This window comes from Trematomus bernacchii, unplaced genomic scaffold (assembly GCF_902827165.1).
Source record: "Trematomus bernacchii unplaced genomic scaffold, fTreBer1.1, whole genome shotgun sequence".
Classification (NCBI taxonomy): domain Eukaryota; kingdom Metazoa; phylum Chordata; class Actinopteri; order Perciformes; family Nototheniidae; genus Trematomus; species Trematomus bernacchii.
The window spans coordinates 7,916,364-7,941,268 of record NW_022987313.1 but is presented as its reverse complement, the minus strand read 5'-3'; the positions used below and the strand labels follow the sequence as shown (position 1 = coordinate 7,941,268).

Sequence of the window (24,905 nt, the reverse complement as noted above, 5' to 3'; positions counted from 1 at the left end):
ACATTCATAGAAAGTTTAACCAAATAAAATTCACGGCTTGTTTTCAGCGCACACAGTTGCCATGTTCAATCGTTGCCTAGCAACTCACTAGCGTAAACAGAAACGTATAGGCCTGCCTGAGTAATGCCTTACAAAAACAAGGATTAGCAACGTTAATGAAAATTAATGAGTTTTAAAAAAAGTATTATTAGTGGGCTGTTTTGTTCAACAGATTTACAATATACATGTAATGGTTTTAATCCATCGGATGCAGATTAACAGTGTGACATCCTGATCCTTTGTTGGCTGCCATAACAATTATTATGACGTAGCTTGTTGTGACGTTTGTGCGAGCCATGCGCCGCCTTCAAGTGCTGTTGGAAATGTTGAAACAAGCACATCAAGTGACAAATACAATAAGGAATGAGGAATTGCCTGCTGATAAAAGTAATCAGATTAAGGCAGCAGATTTGTGTATGATGATTACAAATAACTGTTGTTGGGAAAAGTGACTTCACATCAGGGTTTCTGAGGGGCTAGTGGCGAAAAGCTGATTACTGGACAAATCACATGGAAACTGAGGTTATTTAGCCTCACAATGCATCATCTGATTTCCTGCCGTAATCTGATTACCATAAATGGATTATCGTGAGCATGTAAACAAAGTCACTGGGTTGCCACTCTTTAGTCACATATCTGATAATAAATAAAGGAAAACATAAAATGTCCCTCTCCACTCAGAAATATCAAAAACACCATCATCTGCTGAAAAGGGGATTTTTTCTTTGTGTACATACAATAATGAGTGAAAGCAATTTTGGAATCCAATCATAAACTGAAATGAAAAGTACACGTTTAATGTAAGGGCTTTAAATCAGCAGAACAAAAGCACGGAGGATTGTGTCGTAATCAAACTTTTGAAATGTTTTTATAAATTCAGATTCACATAATCTTGATTTTGAATGAGGAAGAAGTTATAGGCCTATATTTTTTCTAAATAATAATAAAAATACTACTACTACTACTTCTACTACTAATAATAATAATGATAATTATTATTATTATTATAATAATAATATATTTATGTGGATCTTAAAAAAACAAAGGAAGCCTACAACATCATTCACAAAAACAATTGTAAAAATAGCCAAATTCAGATCTAGAACTGAAGATATAAACATTATAAATGAATGTATAAAGCAATAACAAACACCATTAGTTCGGAAAAAGCCCATCAAATAAAAGTTTAGAAGAGAAGAAGAGATTTAAAGCAAGAAATTGAGTTTGCTAGTTTGAGGTCCGCCTTTATGTTTTTTATAAACGTTATTTGGTAACTGAAACGAATCATTACTAAAAAGTCAATGATTTCCTTTTATAAAGAAACTGGATGGGGGAATTTAGAAAATAAAAAAAGTTCCACTGCAATTCTTACATTGTCTGTATTTGTACAGGACCAGGAGCGTATGGGAGCTCGGGGTTTGGGATCGGCCCTTGAAGGCATCACTTCCTGGGAAAGTGGGAGGTGAATGTTGTCAACGTGACTGTCATCCAGTAACGTTGAGAGGCTCAGAGCCGCCGGAGCTCCGTCTGTATCGTCGGGACTTGGAAAGTGGCCGGGCGGGGGAGACAGGCAGCCAACCTCGGGATTCAGGGAAGATGGAAATAAGTCGTTGCTTTATAATATCTCCTTTGTACGCGTTCAGAGCCGCGTTGTAACATTCAGGACAACTTACCGTGACTGTGTTTTTTTACATTTAACGTTTTGGAACCCAGCAGCGCGAAGCTAGCTTAGCAACCAGCTGCCGATAGTGTCAGACACTCAGGTACAGGAGAGGAGGGAGGGTGACAAAGGAAGGTGGCGAGGGAACGATGAACCGCTTTCGAAAGTGGCTGTATAAGCCCAAGGTAAGTTATCTTCGATTCACACGCTGTGTCAGCTCTGCAGTCAAGTCATTTTTTATGCATAGCTCTGGAGATAGCTAGCCGATCAGTGTGGCTGGTTAGCCTGATCACTTCATAAACTGCCACACATCTGCTAACGTTAGCCTGTGTCCCTGATGTTATTAACCAGCACATATCCCTTTGTTGTTGTTGATGATGCTTTTGTTAGTCGGGGATAACAATGTTACAGTATGACAATGCACACTGATTTACACTGATTGATTTACTGTTGCCTTCAGATGGCATTGTCATTATTGGTATGTTTTGTTGAAGTGATTTTCTTATGGGTTTATATTCCAAATTCATTGTAGAACCGTCTAATCAGTCATAGTCTAATAGCAACAATAAAAGCATGAATAATGAATGCATAATGACAAAAATGACTGAATGAATGAATAATAATAATAAATCACAAAAAATAAGAATTAAAAACCAATATACTTTATGATAAAAAGTAATACAAAAAAAACGTATAAAAATAGCATTTTAGGGCTGCTACTGATAATTACTTTCCTTCTTTTTTAAATCAACTGATTAATCTTTATGTGTAGAAAATAACAGAAAATAGTAAAATAAAATGCACATGTCAGTTTCTTCATGCTTGAGGAGAGTTGCTTTATGTCATACCGAAATATATTTAACTCACTATAGCATAAGACAAAGTAAAGCAGAAAAAACACCTCATAACTGGGAAGCTGAAACTTGAGAAATGGGGAATTGACTGATCAAAATAGTTATTTAATTACATGTTATATTTTATAGCTTTGTTGCATTTGATTGGGTTATGTTTGTTGATTGTAGACCCCACCTGAAACTGGATCAATTGTAGTTTAAAGCAAAACCTGTTAAATCAGCTGCTGCTCCGGCCCAGGACACACCGTTTGAAGGCACACTCATCACTTTAGGGGTGAGCTCCTAATGGATGTGCTGAGATTCTTTAAATCAAGCTCAGAGTGTGGAAACATGCCTGACACAGCAGAGGAAGTATTGAAGGCTTGATCGCCTTGTTAAACGAACAGTTTAATATATGCCAACTGCAGCACTTTTTCACTTTGAGTGAAAGTTAATATTCCTCCAGGGAGGGAATTTTTGTTAACTAATAGCTTTTAGGAGGCAAAATTGTAAAGCACTCAACTCAATGCGACAACTTGCACACACAAAGTGGTAAAGTTGTAACTTGTTTTGTAGTGCTGTACCATCATTAGTAGTTCTTAAACATTAATTAACACATATTTTGTGACCAAGTTGCATTGAGAAACCCCTATCTAGTTATTTTTCTAGTGAATTTTGATCTTTGGGTGTTGTAATTTCTAATGTGGGTTTAACACTCTATATATGCACTCATCACCCTGTCTCACTTACTCATGCTCTTATGCAAAGTTCTCGATTTACTGAGAAGAATGAGTATATATTACATTGAAATTCACTTGCGAAATGATGCATAACACTTGTACTACACAGTGTTCTAACGAAGCAGCTTCTGGTGGATGGGTAAACAAGTATATTATTATTATCAACTGCAATGCATTTATATAAAACAAACATTAGTAATAAAGAACATGGAATTCCCTCACTTTGTGTACTCAATTAAGAATCTTGACTTTTGATAAAGAGCCTGATGTTTTTTCCCTCGTTGACAGGCTTGAATAATGTGTTGGTGTGTTTTATACATGCCGTCCCTTCAGTACATTGTTATAAGAGCTGCACATAAACAAGTCCCGAAAGCAGAATTTCTGTTGATAGAAACCAAGGAGAATATACTGCAGACAGCCTCTTAAACAAGCTGGTAAATGTGGTGTATTGTTGTGTTTCTTGGTAAAGAAAGTAAACATTTTTACTTTACTTAAAAGATTTGTCAACATGTATTCCTAATAGGCAGTATTAGTTCATATGTCAGTCTCTCTGATAAAAGAAGACAGCTGCATTTCCATATCAAAGAATCACAGTAATTGGAAGTTTCTGCAACAGCAATGTCAGACAGGGATCAAATAAATTGCCTGTGATTATATATATATATATATATCATCCACCTGCTCTTTACCACATACACTCACCTGCGTCACTGCTCTTTTCTCTGTTTAACCATGTTTGCTGTCACAGCATTATGGCGCTCCATTGTTGGGTTTAGGCCTAAGTGTTGGGGTTCACCAGAGTATTGTCGCATTCATGAGTGACTTCTGACCCTGTGTGCTGAGCTATTACATCAGTGCCTTTTCTGCCAAAACACAGCTATGGAAGGTATTAACAGAATTACACATAAATCTGTGGGTTTAAAATGATCGGTTCTGCCTCAAAGTAGTGAGGAGAACAGCACTAAAAGGCTTAGTAATTACAACAATCAGTATGAAAAGACAACAGTAACGAAAGGACGGCTCAGATCGCGTTATGCTCCTTTTGTTAACCGGCAGCTAAGCTAGCAAGTAGTTTGAGAGAAAATATTTCTTCGGTAATTAAAATCTGTGCCCACATCTTCTGGCATTTAGGGTTTAACACTGCATAGCATTGTCATTTTGCATCAACAGTAAGCAGTTTAATATTGAACTATGTTCTCCTGGAGACAGAAAAGTGTCGATTCAGCATGTTCCCTTGACTGAAGCAGAGCTATTGATATTTGCAGAGCTGCTCTTTACTTCCCCAGATAAGTCCCACTGTGGAGGACTTTCTTTTGCCCCGGCTGCTACACAATCCCTTCCAAGGGTGTGCAGCTCTGTGCGGGACATACTGTACCTGCCTATTCTCCCTGAATCTGCCATCAAAGTGCCCCTTTCTGTAAAAAGTGAAATGTATGGGAATGGTTTGTCTTGCTCTCCTGTAAGGGTGTGTGGGGAATGGCTTTCCTCTTAGTAAAGATATTTTCCAAATTCCTGCAAGGCCTTTAAACTGGTTCAACATGTTGTTATGTACATAGTTCACATTTTCCCCCCCAAATATCTACAAAGGAGATCTTACTACTGTGTATTTAGTGCACTTTTATTTGACTGCTCACGAGTTGAACTTTGACCGTACATTCAGCAGGGGAAAGTTCCAGAAGGGTGAAACCAGGGTAGAAGTATCCATAACAATCCGCTTCAGCACACATCCTTGCAGTCCCAAACAAAGATGAGACCTAGCAGTCAAAATGGCCACTGTCTCCTCGCCTCTCATTCATCAGCAGCAAACTTGCAGAGTGACCGGTGGCAAGAGAGAGAGAGAGAGATGTCAGGAGGCTGGACCTGTACACTTCCTGTCTTGGTTGTTATTCCATCTGGCATTCAGGGGCTGACCTTCAGCTCCACACCGCCTCATCAGTCAGGGTGACAGCCTCACAGCTCCTCCAGACCGGGTGCACTCACCTCCGTCTACAGGACGCTACGCATTTGCCTCTGTTCTCCCCCTCGCCCCACTGGACAGTTTAATGTGTGTGGGTACTAGCTGATACTTTTAATTCTGCACTCATATCGAAATGTCAAACAGATATTGGTGTGTAACAATAGGCTGTTGTGTATGTGATCATATTTAAAACTAATGCCTGATTACTTTGATTATGTCATCCAATTCTTGCTAACTTAATTTTTGAAAAATATAATTATGGTCATTTTAAAAGAGTTGACCTTAACGTAAGTTCCCAGCTTATAAGGAGATGTTCAGTTTAACCTCCTAGTTATACCTTCATTCTTTCATTTTTAATAATTTGATTTCAAGTGTTTTTTTAAATATGAATTTGGTTTTGCAAAATTAAGCACATCAAAAGCTGCATTTCTGCGCCTCAACTCCACATGCAATAAATGAATTTAGATTTCAATAACACTTGTTGTTTGTAAAATGTCTGTTATGCAGCTTTATATTTAATATAGAGTAAAATAAAAATAGCAGTTTTGGTTATTGGCTTTTTAAAACCTAAACTCCAGTTCACATGGTTTTCTCTTGGCATTCCTTATGGTTATGATGCATTTAAGGACATCTAGATACATTAAATCCTGGTATGTTACAGTAAATAATTAAAACAATACAATCATTCATTAAAATAAGGCTATATTTAGTCTTTTTTCAATCCTCCTAACTATAGCTATTCATTATTTTCACAAATATTCATATCTTCTATATAAAAAAATGTAGAAAAGGGCTTATCACAATTCCTTAAAGCCCTAGCTGGCATTTTAAAACAAGATATTTAAAGAATCTATTCAAATTCTATCCTAGGAGACCAGCAACTATTTGCATTAGATAAGCTAGAACCAATTTACTTTTAAGTTAGCGTATAAAAAAAATACTTAAAAGATCTTTCATTGATCTTTCATTTTAGCTCTAAATAAACGTTTAACTTATGTACGTTATAGTAAATGGTTTAAGGTGAAATCTCATCAAAGGAATGGTGTGAAATCATTTGTACGCATGTTAATTTAATGAAACACGACAAAGCATGTTAGTAATCATTTTATGGTCATACATCATTGTCAAGCCCCCATAAAAGATGCTTTAGAGAGGGTTGTCTACACTGTCAGAGAGAAAAAGCCGACGTATTGACAGCTGACGTTTTCCACAAAGCAACACATTTTTACTTTTCATCCACTCAGGAGCCATGCACTTTTCCTCCTGCTGCCAGCTGTGTGGGCTACTTAAAATGCAGCCGTTGAATTTCATTCTGAAAGGAAATGTTCAACTACGAGGAGGTGGTAATGACACATGGTTAAAACATCAGTAATAGCTCAATATGTCTAATAAAAACAACACTGTGTGGAAGTAGAGGCAGGGTCGTTACAGTAATAGATGAGCAGGAGGTTTCCTATTGGTAATGCTTTCCCAAGATCTGTGACAGATCTGCTAAAAACCCCAAGACTTAGATGAACATGACTTAAAAAACATCTTAAGTTGAGTGTTTTCTTTTAGATAGATTGTAATCATGAAACCACAAAACTATAATCAGTTAATAAGTAGGATCACAGAAAAAGAAAATGAATTCGCAATTTTTTTGTATAATTGTTAGTGTTCAGTTCACTATCAACCTGAAATGCGCAATACTTGCTGTTTTAGGGTTCCTAAATATAAGGATTTGTGGCTTTTCATTTGTTACTTTTAAATGTAATCTTTTTTATTTGAAGGCAGATTGGGCTCTAGGAATTGTGCATTTTCTGAAATTGTATTGACCAAATGTTTTTTTTGTAGGTAAATCTAACACAAATGTACCCTGCTCCTTGATAAATTACCATTATATCAGTTTAATATTATTCCATTTACATACATATAGATGTAGTTACTTTTTCGGAAATAATATATTACCATGTATAAAAGAAATGAAAATAAAAAATCCCTCATGTTTGTTTGATCAGATCACGCCTCTTCTTCCCGGACATATTTTGTTACCGTTCTCAATAGGTGGTGAATCATGGCTGTTTTTTCCTTCAGTAAGGATTGCTTCTACAGAACAGAACAGGCCTGGCTGTAGTCCGTACATGATCTAACTCTCTTCCTTGCCCTTCATTTGTCGTTCATCCCAACCCTGCTTTGTTTGCGAATATTGTGAACACGCAAGAGGAAGAAGTGAGAGCAGGTGAAGCGATTAGGGCCTTGTCTTTGCAAACATGAATCTGCACTGTTGGCACAGAGACGATGTGAGAGGGAAGAGCAAACTGCTTATCAGCACCCAGTGAGGATGCTTCATATAGCCTTGTTTCTGGGGTTCTTTGTGGACGTCCCATTCTGCTTACCCACCCGCCATGCGGTAATTGATTTGGTGTCAACTGCCAGGATTTAGAGAGCTGACCCAAGTGCAGAGCGAGACAGCCGGGGCGATGGAAGGCCTTTTTTTTTTTAATTCATTGCAGGATTGGGGAATCAGGGCCCACCGTCTGAGGTGTGGGGAAGTGATGATTGAAAGAAAATAGCTGTGGAAGGTGAGTGAGATTTAAAGGCAACACAAAAAATCAGCTTGTATCGATTGAGAAGGCTGCACTCATCGACTACAACTCATTCCTTATTGGAGATGATTGTGAATTCCTCTCTTATTTCCCACTGAGGATAAACATAAAGCATGCATTAAAGGTGCACTTTGAGTCTGATTGTTGAGTAAGAGCCAGGAAAAGGAGAGCCTCCCCTCCTGCTCTGGGCTGCGTCTTATCAGCAGGGTAGAAAGGGAGGGAAAGGAGGAGAACAGTATGCCTGTATTTTTGGGATTAGATGTTGGCCTTGGTTACAGTTGGCAGGAGATAAGATGAAAGGATGTCTCTCGTTAGCTGCTCTAGTGTTTCTTCTTACTGGACTATAACATTGATATTATAACTTCAATAGAACACAGTATGGTTCATAAATGGATATTTAAACATGTCCATGCTTTTTTTATGCTGTCGTTTTTAATAATTCTATAATTGACAGTGTTCATTGCAAAGTAAAACCTTGTTATGGGGAAAAGTCTGTTTGGAGAAGTGAAAAGATTACCGCTATACTTGTTAATTATTCATGCATTCATTCATTTTTATTATCACTTATGTTGCTGTTCTGCAGTGAGGTTTAGATGTTAGTGGTGCTATCCCAGTCCCATGTTACATTTAATCTCTGCAGACAGCAATCACAGCTGTGTGTTTACGCACACACATACTGTTAGTGTTCAGGGCTGTCAGTGTGTATCATTTGGCTCAGCCGGACCAATGCTGGCTCTCAGTCACTGTTCTTAAAACAATGAAAGGTATGTGGACAGATTTAGACTGACTCTGAGTCATGCACATCCTCAGCAGAGAAGAGGGTGTGTGGGTCAACATGGTGCAGAGGAATTATCCAAACTCATAGTTGGTTTGTTTAAGTTGTATTCTTAAATGTTAGGCATGCCAGTTTTTCTCTGTCTCCACCAATGTTGTGGTCTCTTCAGGACACAGTTGTTAATGTTGTGAGTCTGAAATCCCCCTCTATAGCCACAAAAACAGCCAGTTCTGGATTGTATCTTTGTTCCTTGCATAAGAGCCCCCCTGCGTTTGCTGGGAAGGTATCCCCATGTGCCCCCACACTACCATCAGGCGATCCTGGACACGACTTGTAGACACCTAAATCCTCCAGCGCCCCCCAGTGTCACCTCGGCCTGTCATGCTAATCCGTGTGCCAGGCACATGCACAGGTCGTTGCTTAGTCCAAATGCCAGATTAGGGCAGCCCTCTGAGAGGAGCACACAGATTATGCCATCAGTCCAGATGGGCGGACCACTCTGAATATATTGAGTCAATGCAGTTAAATCTGCAGTCTGCTGTGCATCCGACTGTCGGATGGTTAATGCAGTTATACTCCTCAGCTGTGATTAGTGCCATATTTGATTGCACAACTCTAATAGAATATCTTCGACCATTTTGAAATGTGATTTCAGTTGTGGTTTATGCCTGAAAAGTCACTATCAATAACTTAGTAGCTACAGAAAACAACAAAGATATGAGAAACTCCTGATGCAAGCTAAACATGAAAGCAATGACACAACACATCTGAATGTACCTCAGCATCACTGCATTCACAAGAAAAAAATACCTTTCTGACAAACTAAATATAAATAATGGCTGAGGAAGTTTCTCGTTTGTTACCAAAATGAATGGCTCTCTCTTGCCTGGCTTTAATGCTGAGTCCTGAATAATAAATAAGGATGAACTGTATCCGACTGCTTTTTTTTGCCAGTCTACCAACTGACTGGATGAAGCCGCCCCCCCCCCCCCCCCCACCCCCCCCCCCCCCCCCCCCCCCTACAATATTTGCCTCCTTGTAAGGCAGCCAGAAGTCAGCTAATTGAGCCTGGAATAGAGTATGGAGAGCAGAGGCAAGGCTTCTCATAAGTCCCCTGAGTAGGCTCGTCTGATGCTATGGATGTTCATGAAGCATTAGCCGGATGGCCTCCATCATCGTCTGAATAGATATGAAGCCCAGAATTAGCCGCTAAAGGAGAAAGCTGCTTGAGATGAGGAAAATGTTGATCGCACAGCATCAGGCAACACTCTGTGACACGCGTCAATAAGGGTCACACTGACATCGCCTCTTATTGATTTAATGATAAACAAAATGGTCAGAGATTTCACAAAGTCATTGTGAAACGGTGTGATTGAGGGGGCTTAACAGTAATTGTCACTGTGGATGAAGTTTCAGACTAATAGTCTGAAATGATGGGTTTGTGACCGCAGTGGATAGAGTTTTTGAGTCATCTTAAAGAGAGGGCACCCAGGACAACTGACAGCAGGACTATAACAGGAGAGTCTCTGCCACAGGGGACAGGAGCCGAATCTGCTGAATCATTCCCTCCCTTACGCAAGGTAGGGCCGTCATTGGTGATGACACGACTCGCAAAGAGTTCAGGAGTCAGATCCCCAGATGTTCGTTCTGACTTTCATATAACACTTTTAGTACATTTATAGGAAGGTGTTGTTTATCGTCTACTTAATTGGACTGTTACTTTTCTGTTTCTTTTCCTCTTTTTTCTTCTCTGTCAGGGTACATTTTCTTTTTATTTGTGTTCTTAAATTGATGTGAGTATTGTATGACCACCTTTTCTTTAACCATTAAACTCTCAAGTACATGTCCACGCCAATACTTTACTCTGTGCCAACTAGGGCTGTGCAATTAATCGTATTTTAATCGCAATTACGATTTTGGCCTGCCACAATTACGAAAACAACATAATCGAAAAAAAAGATTATTTTGCTTTGCTAGGTTGTGACAGTGCACTGCAACACATTTGATCTAACTTATTTTAGTATAATTTATTTGTATTTATCATATTTACATATGTTTAGTAGCTTGTTGAAGTGCGCTCCAAAATATTTGTTGATCTTGTTTATTGGTATTTATTATTTTGATATTATTTATTTAAATGTAAATATAAATGTATAATTTTATTTATTTTTGTATTGGTTTTTCAGTTTAATTATACGTGCAGGGTAATCAACAGTTAAAAAGATACTGTTCAAATTATTATTTGTATTTGTATTTTTAAAGTTCAATAAATGGATGTTTTCAAAGTCAATGAATAATCGTTTTTAATAATCGTGATATCAATTATTGACCAAAATAATCGTGATTATGATTTTTGCCATAATCGCACAGCCCTAACCTATATTCTGTAAGCAGACATCTTGCATTTTAACATCATCACAGGTATCACATATATCACATTACCCCTTTTCTTCAGGTAACGTTAGCCTTTTTACTTAGTAACTGTTACACTTGGCAGTAACTATGTGCACATGTTGAGTTACAACTAATCTCTTCTCCAGGTCTAGTTTGTGCGGTTTAACCTGTTTTAATGAAGTTACTTAAGTCTCCTCATTTAGTAAACAGTTTGACCATGCAGGCTAAATGGCAATGCAAATGTCTTTGCATACCTGTTTCTTTTTCATATTCAATACATGATAATTCCACTGTACATTAAACTTGTAGAGTGCCTCCTCTAGCATCGTGATCTATCTCAAAGTAAATCAGCATGTCTCGAACATTGCTTGCCTTTGACTTTTCCCCCATGATGCAATGCTGCAGGAATGTTCCCTCTTGTGTGAGGAATGCAACAGGAGGAGGCAATAGGATGGCATCTGTCTCAAATACTTCTCCTCTTCCTCCGTCAGCGTTGAACTATATGCTTCATAAATCTCAACATGAATGCCACCACTCTGTGGGCCATGTTGGGCCTGTGTTAGAAAAATGTCTTTCACTGTCTCCCACTCTTGTTTCCTGTTTGGTCATCGTGACATTTTTATCAATAGACCCACTCATTGTTTGTCATGTCAAATCTGACTCCTGACTGATGACATCATTGACTTTCTCGCTGTTCCCAGATGACCTTTGGATGTAAAGATAAATACCTGAACTGTACAGTGGGATGTTTGCTTCCTTTTTTAATTAACATTTCCGTTTTGTTATTTCCCATTAGCCTACACATTTTGAAAACAACCGTAAAGGTATTTCCATTGTGGCAATGCCAATGCAAAGATTAATATTACTAGTACACGCGGCTAATTATTTTTATATCTTGCTATTATACTGTCGCTATCTATTCATATTCTTTCCAGATGAGTTATATATAGAGCATGTATGTGACCTTATTAAGAAATAGCACTTAATGGAGGGTGTGAAAAACGTACTATACTGTATGTGCCTGCTGTAATACAGATTGTGTGTAGCCTGTTAGGTTAGGTCTGATAAAATGCCTTTTACATACCGCATTTTTATCCCAAATATTCACAATTTTGCTCTGTGGGACAAACTGGGTTTTATGTCGGCAAGTATCTATATGTGTCCATTAGCAAGAAGAAAATGCCATCTGCTTTAATCCATGCTGTTCTCTAACTCACCCTACAGAAGCTCTTGCAGAAAACTCAAGTATCTCACAGTAAAGGACCCTTCTAGTTCTCTCAGCAGAAACATGACATCACTATAAATAAAGGTTACCAATTGTCAAAATAGCCATCTCAGTCCTCCAAATAACCTTTAAAATCTAAGATATGTTTCCCTCCTCGCAGTTACAATGCGACAAGTACCCCAGCTGTAGGTTATATCTCTGTGTTTTCTCCTTGCTGTTTGTTTCATTATTAATGAGAGAGAGTGAGGGAACAGCACCATGTATCATATTCAGGGAGAGAGGCGAGGGCCCACAGGGAGAGCAGCACGCAACAGGAAGCACTGCAAACTTGAGGGAAAAGGTCCTGTGAGAGGATTCCGTAAATACCAGTATGCAGTTCGACTGGAAAGCATCTCCAGACAGTGGACGCTCTGCAGTTAAAACGAGCCTGTTTACCGTTGTAGCTCTGCACAGTCATGCGGTCCTCTTTAAGCTCCAGTACCGTCATTGGGTGCTCGTGGTTTGGGATGATACACGTCGGCATGCGGTCGCCATTTTCAAAACCATTAACCTTTCGAACAACGTGAGCTCTCCCTAGGATGTATATGAGTGAATACAGTGTTTGTTGATGCGCTGTAACATTTTAATGGCATTTGCGTGGGTGTAAGCAATACAAATGATACATTGTTGTTTACATGTGTTGTTTGTCAGTGTCTCTTCCCTACCTTCTGTGTTTTTGCTGTACAGTAAGTGTTCCTCACGCAGCAGCGGAGGGATTTGCTGCGCTGTGCTGTTCCGACCCACACTGAGGGAGCACGGTGGGAGATAATGACATAAATCCTCTACCAGGGCCAGCCTCTCTAATTACGCCCACTCTTCTGAGGAGCTTTCACACTATATTAACCTTTGTTAACTCCTCTCATCAGGATTAAGGCTATATTTTATGAATTAACTTGGTGAAAAATGTGTCCATGTTTGAGTGTGAATTGGTATAAACCCAGTCTTTGCTCATAAATCAACCGAGTAGCTGGGCAAATGAAAGAACAATCTGTTAAGATGGTCTGCCCTACTTACCTTATTTAATTGTGTCCTACAGATTGGAAGTATGTGTTTCTGTAATATGCTGTATGCTAGTGCTGGTCATGACTGCTCCTTCTACATCGCTTTATCTCAGTTTCGTTCGTTTTTTTGTACAAGTATATATATTTGCGGATGGTGACTAAGACATTCATTGTTGGCTATGTATTTGGAGGAAACTATGCCAACTTGAATACTTCACCGGTGTACACCAAAGTGCTGTAGTAGCATATAAAAAGTAATGATTATGTTTACTTGCCCTCTGTTAGAAAACCACCTAGCATTGAGCTCGGTTCTGGAGACGGCAGCTGTCCATGCCTCACACCGTATTTCACTCATGCAGGGCTCTAAATACTGTACATGTTATTCCTGCACTACACATGGAAAATAGTGTGATGAAGGAACACAGGGCCTTCCCCTGAGCAACTATCAGACCTAAAGGTTACATTCGAGCACATCAAGAGTGATGAACCTCCCTCGGTATTCCTGATTTCCTTGATGCGTGACTTCAGTTTTGCAGCTGAAATTAATAATTGACTCACCTTATGAGATCATCTAGGTGGTTTTGGACACTGGGATTTTTTCATTTCTGTCACAGGATTCAGTTTCAGTGATCCTCTGATAACGTTTAAAAAATAGCATGTTTTAAGAGAGGCCTGATTGTACTCTGATTTTGGTCAATAGAAAATCTTGTGTGCTTTAATAATGAGTCGTGTCCTCTAATACCGTGTTTTCTTAAGATGTAAGGTTGACTCACATTATTTGTCGGCTGTTAGAGCTTTGATAATGTTTTTTTTGTCTGCATCTGAAGAACCAGTTAGTAAAGGGCACTTCACTGTGACAAGAACGAAGTGTGTGTCTTTTTTAGGAACAACATTCTCTGGTTTCAGCTTCTCAAAAGTGAATATTTTGTTATACTCTTTAGTCTTGTATGAAGGGTCACTTTAGGTTGGACTATTTGTCAGACAAATCATGACATAAGAAGATCTCACCTTGTGCTTAAGGACCTTGTTATGGGCCTCTTTACCATTTTCAGACATTTTATAAACCAAATGACAATATCCAATAATGAAAAAATATTTAGTTGCAGCCCTTGTGCAAACTACTGTGTTGTGGAAATACCACGGTCATTGGATGAGTACAGCATGCATGCAAACTTGTTTACACAAAACATAGGGTGTGATGAAAACCCAGTTATTAATTATCGCAGTGTTTTTTTTATCTATAACCTATTCTGTGTTGTTTTGAAAAATCTGTGCATTGCCTCGTCTATATTCTTTCAGATAAACGGCTACACCTGTATTGAAAATGACCTCCTTGTGTCTCTTTGTGTGTCTGAGCAGAGGACGGACCCTCAGCTCCTGGCCCAGTTCTACTACGCTGATGAAGAGCTGAACCAGGTTGCCACTGAGCTGGACGGGCTGGACGGCAGGAAGGACCCTCAGAGATGCACCCTGCTGGTCAACCAGTTCCGCTCCTGTCAGGTCAGCAGGGAGAAACCAACAAAGTCATCATCTTTCTGTGACCTTCATTTCACTAAGGATAACGCTCGGTCTTTGTCAATTAGGGTTATTTCATCCATTCATCATAAATAATACATAGAAATAGCCCTGGAATTCGAGGAGAGTTAGAGTAATGGTGCAAAATATATAAAGTAAGGTGCTCATATGAACATTTTGCTTGCCGTCATTTTTTATTTCTGTTCAAACTGGCCATTAATAAAGGTCCATCTTCTTCTTCATTAAGAGACCCTTACCCAATGCTTTACAATGGATGTGATGGGGGACAGAATCCGCTGTCGTTTTGTATTTAAAACTTTATTTAAAACTGGACCTTTGGGTTCGACATGAAAGCCAAAAATACACACCAACCTTATCACCACTTTCTGGAACCAGGACTGGTGAAACTACTATTGCTTAGTCTCCTTACTACTTGAAGCAGTTTTGCTGATAAGACGTGATAAGTAGACTTTGTTTGGTCATGTGGGTTATAAGTGAATGGTTACAAGAGCGGCGTCTTTGCGTCAGAGGCATTTTATTACTGTAGCAGTAATCACGATAATTGTGTTAAGAACACGAATCAGGTCAGATATCTCCTCTCTTTCAGTTTTTACTCTATGACTGAAACTCTAGGGATGAATGCATGGTCAGCTAGTGTCTGTGCTGATGCAGGTTCAGGTTGTAAATGTGGGTCCAGGTCTTTATGTGGTCAGGGCTGAGAGGACCAGAGAGGGTGTTGCTGTGCATGAGTGATGGCTGCCCTGCTGAGCGAGCTAGAGGTGGCGGAGGGAGGTCGTCATCCGGCCCGTTGTGCCTTACCCCCCCCCCCCCCCCTCCGCAGCACACAGGGGAGAAACACTTAATAAGGTCATCACTTGATCCCCGACTGTTCTCTTTTTACCCTCCACCCTTCACGCCAATCGTCCAGCTTGCTTTTCTCTGGTATTTATTAGCCGTTTATTTTTCCTTTCATTGTTCTCATGCTTTTCAACATCATGCGTACTTAGATTCTTTAAATAAAAATGTCCTGATTTCTCTGTTTTATAATATATTTAACTGAATATCTTTGAGTTTGAGACTGACAGAACCAGACATTCAAAGACATCACCTTGGAAATCACTGAGAAACAGGGATTACGATGTTTTACTATACTAAGACCCCGCTGTTAATCGAATAAATTAAATTAAATAATATTTGAATTAGTCAATATTAAAAATGATCTTCGGTTGCAACCCTAGACTATCTCTTGTTAGGATGTACCTTAAATTAGTGTCTGATTTGTCGCCCTGCAGTTTGCAGTATAAAACATTTAACAGAAACACTTGTATGTTCAGAGAGGGGTCTGTTCGGTGGCATGCCTCCTCAAGGGTTATGGAGAATGAATTAGGCAGCATGATACCCCCCACCACAGCCCCGAGGCCCCAAGAATAGTATTCAAGTGCACTCACACCAAAAGGTTGCACTTGAACCTGTCACTGCTGCTATCAGCTCTTATTCACGGGCCTCAGTGGGGGTCTCTGGCATGCTGCTCATATTATGTTGGCACGGCTGCTCCTGTGGTGCGGCCTGCTGGAACAGGCGAGTGTGTGTGTTTGAGATGGACACAGATTGGATCAGAATGCGCACACGAGAGACCAAGAAGCAGAATAAGTGAGAAATATTGAAAACAGTGAGAGGTAGACTGCAAAAATGATAGAAGCCAGTCTTCTGTCGGACACAGGTATCACGGCAGTCGCCACCTCTGGGTGATTTGAAACCGCCAGCAGTGAAGGTTATCATCAGTGTCCCCCGCTGGGAGACCCTCGCAGACAGTGGGTCCTCGGGACACACACAGCACACAGCCATAAAGGAATCAGTGGTTAAGCTCTCCTTCTCAAAGCTTTATAATCTTTCTCCTCGGGGCCAGCAGAAAGACGCAGTGCTGTGCCTGACGAGATTACAGTGCACAGTGCAGCTGCGGTTGAGTGAAAGGCTCATTGTAAGTCATTATTATGGCTGTTGTACACACCAGCGGCACATAAGCCCTTGATTAGCTCTTGCTGCGTGTGACACTGCATTTTCACTGCTGGAATTATGTGCTTTATTTTTGTGTTTTTATTGAGGGAAGTGTAGCTGTGTTAATGGTCTCATGTACTTGTCAAATTGTTTTCATTTACTTTCTAATCAATGGTCTTTAAACACTGTAATACAGTGGCCTTTTTAGGATAAGTGAAGCCTGGAACAAATATTAGTGACTCAAAGTTAACCTCAATCATGTTTACCCCTCCAACTAGTTTGTTCAATTTGGTTTCCTGTCTCTCATCTGCAGGACAATGTGCTGAACATTATCAACCAGATTATGGATGAATGTATTCCCGACGAGCGGGCCAACAGAGACTTCTGCGTCAAGTTCCCTGAGGAGATTCGTCATGACAACTTGGCCGGGCAGCTGTGGTTTGGGGCTGAGGTAGTGTATTCCCTCCAGCATCCGTCAAGGAGAAAACAACCTTGCACAAGTCCTACACCTGTGCATAAAGATATTGTATTTAATTGTTAAAATGCGATGTTTCTTGAATGCCATTTGGCCATTATAAACATTTTTTTTATTCAGTTTAAATTCTGTACAAGGCGGGATGATTAATGACGTGATGTGTTCCTGTGCAGTGTTTGGCCGCCGGCTCCATCATCATGAACAGGGAGATAGAGAGTATATCGATGAGGCCCCTGGCTAAGGACCTCACTCGCAGCCTGGAGGAGGTTCGCAACATCACCAGAGACCAGGCCCTGAGGGACCTCAACTTGTACACGGACCGCATGAAGGACGCATTGCGACATTTCGACAGCCTTTTTGCTGAGTTTGAGCTCAGGTAAATGAAGACATTGCAGGCCTTATTGGCTAATGTAGCAATACGATTAATCTGCGTTTATCATCTTTTACAACCCTTGGGTGCAAGTTTGCCAAAAATGTTGAAGAAAATTGAGAAGTCATCACATTCTACTGTCTTTTTTCTTCCATTGCCAGCTATGTGTCAGCCATGGTGCCTGTGAAGTCTCCCAAAGAATACTATGTACAGCAGGAGGTGGTCGTGCTCTTCTGTGAGACTGTAGATAGGTGAGTTCACAGAGAAACATTTTGAAGAATTTGGAGTACTGCTTACTTTATCTGGAACCTACAAGAATTGAAATACTATCTGTAGATAATGTGATTATTTTTGTATAATGTATTTTTCCCTGTGTTGTTTTCCTAGGTCCCTAAAGCTGGGCTATCTCACACAGGACATGATCGATGACTACGAACCTGCACTCATGTTTACAATTCCCCGACTAGCCATTGTGTGGTAAGTGTCTTTTCCATTCTTCTGCCCACTTCTTTGTGTTCTGCTCTTTCCTGTCTCTATAAGACTTTTAAATCTATTTTCAGTGGGCTGGTTGTGTATTCAGACGGACCTCTCAACCTAGAACGCAAATCAGAGGACATGTCTGAGCTCTTCCGACCTTTTCGCACTTTATTAAAGAAAATCAGGTGAGTCAATATTGAATTAAAAAATATTTCTATCTTTTTGAATGATCTTTTTCACAATCTAAAAACTATCTTGGGATGTTTTGCAGAGACTTGCTGCAGACCTTGAGTGATGAAGAGCTGATCACACTGGAGAGGAACCTGTGTATCTCTCAGGACGGGGAGTCCATAGACGAGGAGCCGGCCACAGACAGCTCTCCAGCTCCAGTCCAAGAGAACCACTCATCTTGCTGCCCTGCTAATGACAACTCCAAGGGGGAGAGTGAGGGGGAGCAGGAGCATCTGGCTCCGTTTGTCTGTGCCAACCAGGAGGAGGAGCTGGCACAAGTAGAGAAGGGCTGGGAGGAGGTGGAAACGGAGAAGGGGGAGGTGGAGCAGGAGCAGGGCCTACTGTGTGAGGAGGCGGAGGAGGCAGAGTTGGCGTGCTCCATGCAGTACGACGAGGAGGAGCTGGAGCAGCTCAACATGATGGTGTACCGCGTGGGAGACGAGATGTCCACCCTTCTGTCTCCTCCCAGCCAGGGTCAGTCCCCGGCACACCGCCCCCACAGAGGAGAGGCGGGGGGCTCCAGCGGGGCGTCCAGCACGGAGGCCTCCCCCCGCAGGTACCTGGTGAGTCGGGGAAGGACAGGCATCTATGTAGAGGAGGAGGACAAGGTGTTCTTCATGGAGGACCTGGACGCGGCAGGAGACGTCATCACCAGTATTGCAAGAGAGGCCTGCGTTAGTATCGCCTCTCCTTCCAAAGCAGCAGAGTCTGCTCGTCCTGCGCAGCGCAAACCGGGGCCTGGGACAGACCCCACCAGGAACGGCTGGTGCTCAGAGGCGCAGTCGGAGCAGCCGTGCCCACAGCCGCGCAGCCTGAACGCACTCTGTCCCAACACAAAGCGCTCGCTTTCTTGCACTTCCACTCCCGGTTCTGAATCTCTGCCTTACACCAACGGGTGGGAGATGGGTCTGGAGGGCCCCGCGTCTGAAACGGCTGAGGTCATCGCGCACCGCATGGGTGGGATGAAGCTGTCTGCTACGGTCATCTTCAACCCTCGCTCCCCCAGCTTGACGGAGCTTGCCGTGGACAAGCTGCTGCTGCCCGATCCCTCTGAGGTCAAGCCCTGCGGCCCCCTGGTGGCCACTCACTGCCTGCTCAACTCCTGTGTGTGTTGTGGGAGCTGTGAGGACGCCCACGAAGACAACATCCCCACAGAGAGCTCTGGACTCGGGTTAGGCCTCACTTTGGGGTTGGATAAACACTGTAAGACCGCCGCCCCGAGCTCTGTCATACAATCTTCCGCTTGCCGGCTGCCCCCACGAGGTCATGATCCTCACAGTAAGGGAGATCTGGCCCAGTTGACTCCCCCTTCTTCCCGCTGCTCTGCAGAGACCCTGGAGGAGGGTTCAAAGTCTCCGCTCTGTGAGAAGTGCCTTGCCGTGGCTCCGGGGCCGGTGCATCGCGCCCAGGACTGCGGCTACCTCGGAGGGGACGGACCCTCCCTGTGCAACCTCCAGCTGAGGAATGATAAGAGACAGCAGGCCACTGGAGGCCAGCAGAGGGACAGGGAGACGGATAACTCCAAGAGGGACATCAAAGAGGACAACAGGAGAAGGTATGATGTCATTTGCGCTTTTATTAGCCTTTTGATTTATTTCGGCCTTGTGATCTCGACACAATCTTGTATCAACATATAAATCTGTTTTATTTCACCATGTTTCATCATATATTTGTTGTTGTTTTCATCCATCGTCTGTCGTCTTACAGTACGATGCCTTTATTACATTCCATTTGCAATTATGTTTATTCCTTTTATTCTGTTCTTCTTTTATGATTTGACTACTTTTTAAAAAAAAAAAAACTCTTTATTTGGTTGTTTTTAGTTTTCAGAGCTCTCCCCTCAGCTCTGTGTCAGGTAGTGACTGTGACAGTGTGTCGGTCACCACATGTAGTCTGTCAAGCAGCGCATACACTCCCAGGTAACTCATCACTCATAAATGTTATTATTGCCCACGCTCAAAGAAGTAGCTAATAACTGAGACCGTGCATGATAGATGAAAAGGTAGCTTTTGTTCATTTCCAGTCTTTATGCAGTCCTTTGTTCGCATTCAGTAATCGATTGAAGTGTCAGTCACTCCTTCCCATATGGGCTACAGGTGACAGCATTCATTTGCCTCTTGGCTCCTTAGACTGTAGATTTAAATAGACAGATGCGTAGTATTGATTTACAAGTTTATTCTTCAGAAAGAATTGGAAATGAACCGCCATTTTGTGAAGCATGTAGGGAGCAGATTTGTTTACTTTTATTTCACATGCATTATTCATATTTGTTTTACTTAAAGATTACAATCTGAAATGAATGAACTAGGAATAGAATATTTGTAATGACAATCTCTTCCTGTCTCTCACCACTCCCTGCAGCCCTGTCAGCAGTCTGACCCCCAGCTCAGGGATGTCAGAGGACCTGGACCATCAGGAGATCCAGCTGGCTCTGCAAAATGCAAAGTTGGCCGCCAGGAACAAGATCCGATCACGCTTCCACAGCAGCAGCGACCTCATCCACCGCCTCTTTGTTTGTATATCAGGTAAAAGCTCTCACGATGTCAGTCGAGAGAACTCTCTTTTCTCTCGTGCTGATATCCATTGCGTGTTCTGGTGTGATGCAGGCGTTGCTGATCAGCTGCAGACCAACTATGCTAGTGACCTTCGCAGCATCCTCAAGACTCTGTTTGAAGTCATGGCAACAAAGTGTGAGGAGGGAGACGACGATAACCACAAGAAAGGTGAGATACACGTCTTGAAAGGGAATGTTACTGTAAATTGCCACTTTTAAAATATCGATAGAAGAGCCTTAGTGCGACTAAAACAACATTTGAAATGTCTTCAACTGAACTACGAGAAAATAAATGTGTTACTGGTCCAGAGGCCATAGCAGACAAACTTTATTGCCTCTGTTGCTCAAAATATTAAATCTCCTTGTAACGATTTGATATTTAGCTATAAGTATTTTCAGCACATAATTGTTGAACTGATCCGTCATCGCAGCATCACTCAATACCACACTTCACCCTATTCATTGACAAAAATATTTGTTGGGCATTTTGTTTTTCCAACACAACAATACATATACAAATATATATACCCTCTCCCCCGTTCCAATCCCCCTCCTCCCTCTGTACATTCTTCTCCCTCTGTCAGTGATCTTCATTTAATGCTCAGTACACCGGTTTGAGTTTCTTCTTCTGTGGTGTCCAGCAGGTCCTGTTCTGCGTAATGCCGTGCTGGAGGACTGCGCTCTCTGTCAGGAGACCATTTCTTCCTCGGAGCTGGCAGCCAAGGCCCGGGAAGGCCAGTTTGAAGGTCAGAAAATCAACAAACAGAACCACTCTGGGTTTAGATTATTACTACATTCCTTCCCTCCCTTTGCTCTGCAGCAGGTTTGCTGGTGGTTACAGGCTGACTTAGTGTTAACTGTTTCTCTCTTTGTAGACCCTCCAGACTGGGTCCCTGATGAAGCCTGCAACTCCTGCATTGCCTGCAAGGCTCCCTTCACTGTCATCCGCAGGAAGCATCACTGTAGGAGCTGTGGAAAGGTACAGTGACTCTCAGTCTGAGGCAGTGTTGATCTTGATTTAAAAAAACTACTAAATATATTCGTCATCAACCTTTTTTTTCATGTCTAAGACAAGACAATGACGTCCTTTAACACGAACTGTGACTATATCAAAATGCAATATTGTTGAAAAAAACCAGGACATGACATGTTGTTTGTATATTACAAAATTCACAAAAAAGAGACAAAATATTATAAACTGTTCGTGCTCATTGCTCGAGTACAGTGTGCATGCACCGTAAGATAAAAAAATTGAAATATAATTTTCAGTTAAATGTGTAGTTGATCCAGAAACTAACACATTACATTCTTTGTCATTTCAGATCTTCTGCTCTCGCTGCTCCTCCCACTCTGCTCCTCTCCCGCGGTATGGCCAGGTGAAGCCAGTCAGGGTTTGCACACACTGCTACATGTTTCATGTCACGCCTTTCTACAGCGACAAGGCCGGCATCTAAACTCAGCATGTCCCCGAAAGCACAAAGTCCGCCACAACAAGCATATGCAACGAACAATCCAGGGCTGTGCACAAAGCAAATGCCACACTGCTCTGGAAAACGTAATGGTCGTCATCGTATCTGCTCAGCAAGGCTGCAGACGGAGGCCATTACAGATGACAGAGCAGAGCCAAGAGACACGCAGACTCCAGTGATGATACGACCCGCTGCTTTGGAGAGACTGGCTGCCAAAGGGTTTAATTTCAGAGCCCAGCCAACACACAAAAATGATTCACAAATGCCTGTCTGACTGAAGAGGCGCAAAAGAGAGAGGGGATAAACAGGCAATAACAGATTTTGAACTGGCAATGTGCATCAGTCCTCTGTAGCAGCTTGCAGCACAAAATCAGAACGTGCCACCTAGTTTGTTATGTTGCTTTGGGTGAAAATGAAAGGACTTGTGACATATTTTCCTATGCTTTTACGAGCTTCCTACATTTGTGCCAGGGTTCCTACGGGACATGGATTACTCAAAAGAATGTAAGTCATGATTACTATGTAAATAAGGATATTTCTGGTTAAGCTACACTACAATGTCTCCAGTAAAGAATTGCTTTTTATAAGGGCACTAGAACGCAGTCTTTACCAGGCTACCAGTCCCAGTAAAGCAAGAATGACAAACAGCTTTTATACTGCGATTCTTTCATGCTTTTAATGGCAATGAATGTGTTAGTCTGTATCACTTTGTGAACCGGCGTCTAGGTTCCAACAAGTTGCACCTCTTGATGGCAATGGGCTGTGCCCGATGCTTTTACAGTTGCACCACGGCATGTTTAGTTTTCTCTGGGGACTCCGCTGCACACTGATGGATGAGAGGGATTCCTTAGTCATCGCTGTCAGGATCTTGGAGGCCCCCTAGTGGAGAGTTGACCTGTCTTCGCTCCATGTTTGTTCTGAACCAGAGGCCTTCTCAGGTGATGGCCTACAGACTACAGGCCGATTATTGCCCATTGATTTCTCTTCCTCACACTTGTTATAGTGCAATATTCTGACTACTAACAGCAATGGTCCTGCATATTTTAGAGACAACACTAAGCTATTTAAATTGTATTTATAGGCCAATTCTGATCAATTACGCTGTTTTGGGTTTACATTAAATTATTTCAAGCTTTAGCTCTGGTGATACTTTGAGTGAATATTAGGTGATTTTCTTTTCAGACTGACATAATTTATACCTGACTTCCTTTCTGCTCTTGAATCTGCTTCCATTGCATACAAGGTACCCTCCATGCTCATCATATATCACAATGTGCACATCTAAATGGACGGAAGTGTCCAATCTACAAATATGGACCTTGGAGCAACATAAATGACACATCCTGTCCATTCTGCTCATTCTGCTCTGACATAAAGCAGTTCTCAGGCATTACATAATCAACATCCTTCACGAGTCTTGGATCAATTTTATTTTCATCAAAGAACATATAAAGTAACTTTGAAATGTTTTTTTCCCTTTTATAAAGCTATAAATACTTTAATGTAAAATACAAGGAATCATGCAGTAATTAAAAGGCAGGTTATCTTATTGTTTCAGAGCTTGGTCTTATTTTGTAAAATTCAAGGACATTTCCATGATAACAGCTGTGTAAAATAATCAACGAACAAATAATGTTATATAGTTTTAAATGCGATGTATATTGAAATAAATTACTTTTTCCTGTATAAAGTGTCGACTGATGACTTATTCTCTTCCCTTTTACAGCAAAGTACCATTGGGATTCTGCTTTGAAATGTGTCAGTGCTTACTGTCCAATAAAGTCTATTATGCATAAAAAGCCAGGTCTATGAGTAAAGTCATATTGACGTAGAGCTTCACATGCTATAAAGTGTTATCAAATCAAGTTATCAATACGGTTGATTCAAGAAATGCAACTCAAATGTCACTTGATTTGTATCCAATCACAAACTGATTGTTTTTTAGGCGACAGGAACTGTTGGTTGAAAGGTGTAATAGTTACATTTTAATTTGAAGTTAGACTAAATGAATATTTTCCAAAGATGTTCTTTAACAGCCTGAGGCTTTCTGAGGTTCCAGTTTATTTTCTGCCACTTGAGTAGTAATCATGGGCCTACTCATCAAATGAGCAACACCCTCCCTAACTGAATTTCTGAGTTTTATAGGGAGCTGTAATGACACATTATTCAAGCTTCAGTTTTTCCACATAACTTAATACAGTGTACTTGTCATGAGGAACCACTTCAGCCTGTGAACATAGTCGTTAACTTTCCTCTGTGGCTCTGGAGGGAGTTTTCTAAAGAAAGTTGTTCTTATCATGGCCATGCAATGAAGATAACACTTTTAAAACAGAATGTTTGTGCTACAAACATGGAATGGAACATGGGAATGGAGATTAAAAGATGTTTACCAGACATGGAGGGGACAAATAAACTGTGCTGTTGGTTGTACTTTGCAGTGTTTGTATGATCTGGGGTTTTTGATGCCTCAGTCCTACTAGAGACCAAAAGTCAGGATGTCTCAGTCTTTGCTGTTTTATTTGAATTTTCACAAAAATGGAAGATATGATCCAATTGTAACAGAACACCATA

At 41.1% G+C, this 24,905-nt stretch overlaps 1 protein-coding gene across 2 annotated transcripts; it reads left to right on the top strand.

The window, feature by feature from the left end:
* Positions 1 to 1,550: 1,550 nt before the first annotated feature.
* Positions 1,551 to 24,020, top strand: zfyve28 (zinc finger, FYVE domain containing 28). 2 transcript variants are annotated; one of them, XM_034148093.1, is made up of 14 exons: positions 1,551 to 1,884; positions 14,608 to 14,748; positions 17,072 to 17,209; positions 17,407 to 17,609; positions 17,765 to 17,854; positions 17,991 to 18,080; positions 18,164 to 18,265; positions 18,352 to 19,866; positions 20,135 to 20,230; positions 20,673 to 20,836; positions 20,918 to 21,034; positions 21,510 to 21,611; positions 21,741 to 21,844; positions 22,188 to 24,020. In XM_034148093.1, exons 1-14 carry the CDS (start codon positions 1,849 to 1,851, stop codon positions 22,317 to 22,319), a joined length of 3,030 nt encoding a protein of 1,009 aa, XP_034003984.1. In that variant the 5' UTR covers positions 1,551 to 1,848; the 3' UTR covers positions 22,320 to 24,020. The 2 variants fall into 2 exon arrangements, with proteins under 2 accessions (XP_034003984.1, XP_034003915.1); XM_034148024.1 differs by having other exon boundaries at positions 21,507 to 21,611.
* The last annotated feature ends 885 nt before the right edge of the window (positions 24,021 to 24,905 follow it).

Bases quoted from the DNA above. Each gene is read 5' to 3' on its own strand.
- zfyve28 (XM_034148024.1), top strand. From the start codon at position 1,849: ATGAACCGCTTTCGAAAGTGGCTGTATAAGCCCAAG. The intron at 17,210-17,406 runs GTAGTGTATTCC...GTTCCTGTGCAG, and splicing joins AGCTGTGGTTTGGGGCTGAG to TGTTTGGCCGCCGGCTCCAT. The intron at 18,081-18,163 runs GTAAGTGTCTTT...ATCTATTTTCAG, and splicing joins CCCCGACTAGCCATTGTGTG to TGGGCTGGTTGTGTATTCAG.